The 1,608-nt window shown below is 40.7% G+C and overlaps 1 protein-coding gene across 1 annotated transcript; it reads right to left on the minus strand.

Moving 5' to 3' along the window:
- Window positions 1-299: 299 nt before the first annotated feature.
- On the minus strand, window positions 300-1,241 carry LOC138157304 (olfactory receptor 2D2-like). The gene has a single exon (XM_069082832.1). It carries the CDS (start codon window positions 1,233-1,235, stop codon window positions 300-302), a length of 936 nt encoding a protein of 311 aa, XP_068938933.1. The 5' UTR covers window positions 1,236-1,241.
- Window positions 1,242-1,608: the final 367 nt, after the last annotated feature.

A 1,608-nucleotide genomic window follows, 5' to 3' on the forward strand; every position in this document is an offset into this window, starting at 1 on the left:
CAGGATATTCAATGGCTTTGATAATGCATACTAATTAAAACAATTTACCAAGTGCTCCAAATTGACATGATTTTATTCATTCCTCAAGAGGGATTAAATGTGTCATCTCTACGTATCTCCCTTCAGCTCAGACATATGACAAATATACAATATATAGCCATGCTAGGGATGATTAAATAGTAATATAAGCATGTACCAGTGCTCACTAATACAAGTCAAGAGAAGTCAGTTCTTCTATGAGACTGAAGAAAAAGATTGCACAAGAGAAATAATGTAAAATTCAATGATGGATTAGAGAATCATGTTCTGCAGATTGGTCTCCTCTTGGCTACATTCTTGAATGCCCTCTTTACATCCTTGTTTCTCAGGCTATATATGAGGGGGTTGAGCATAGGATTTATTACTGCATAGAACACAGATACCATTTTCCCTAGTTCCTTGGCAGACTTAGGTGTCATGTAGTTGATGATTGCTGATCCATAGAAAAGAATGACCACAATGAGATGGGAGCCACAGGTGGAGAAGGCCTTCAGTCTCCCAGAGACTGTCTTCATCCTGACCACAGACACCACAATACACACATATGAAACCATGATCACGGACACAGGTGTAAGAAGTATCACCACACCCATAAAGAAAATGGCCATCTCTGAGCTGTGTGTGTCAGCAGATGCCACAATCAGAAGAGCTGGGGGCTCACAAATAAAATGAGCAATTCTATTGTCTCCTCTGTAAGGGAGACTTAGTGTAAATGTAGTGTCCACCAGGGATGCAACAAGGCCACTGAACCAACACCCTAAGGCCAAGAGGCCACACACCCTCCATGTCATGATGAGGGGATAGTGCATAGGATCACAGATTGCCAAGTACCTGTCATAAGACATCACACCTAATAAAGAACACTGTGTAGATCCAAAAAATAGGATGAAAAGAAGTTGAATCACACAGTCTGTGAAAGAAATTAGCTTCCTTCTAGATAACATATGGATTAGGGTTTGGGGAACAGTGGTAGTTGAGAAGCAGAGGTCAGCCAGAGATAAATTACATAGGAAAAAATACATGGGTGTATGAAGCTGTGAGTCAAGCAGAATCAAGGATGTGAGGAGCATGTTTCCAAGTATGGTACCCAAGTAGACTGCCAGGAACAATACAAAGAGTAGCAGTTGTGTCTGAGGGTCATCAGAAAGTCCTAAGAGAAAGAATTCTGTCACCCAGGTCTGGTTGGTTTGATTCATGTTTTTTCTGCTTCTTTGTAATCTATTCAAGAGATATAGATTTTCAAGATTTAGCCTAGGGAATCATAGAACCTTAATCTAGGAAGGACGTTAAATCTTATCTAGTGTAACCTTCAACCATCAATAACTGCCTGGATGTGTGGTCATTGAACATCTCCATTGAAAATGGTGACTCATTTGGGGTGGCTGGGTAGCACAGTGAGTAAGAGCACCAGCTCCAGTGTCAGGATGACCTGGGGATCTAATCCAGGCTCAGACACTTAGCAACCACCCAGAAACACCTGGCCATGTAACCTTGAGCAAGTTACTTAACCCTAATTGCTTTTTTTTTTAATTGTGACTCATATCATAATCATAAGGAATATATTCCATT

Source organism: Petaurus breviceps, unplaced genomic scaffold, assembly GCF_028583685.1.
Source record: "Petaurus breviceps papuanus isolate PSGF00001 unplaced genomic scaffold, PetGlider_PUasm1.0 171, whole genome shotgun sequence".
Taxonomy (NCBI): domain Eukaryota; kingdom Metazoa; phylum Chordata; class Mammalia; order Diprotodontia; family Petauridae; genus Petaurus; species Petaurus breviceps.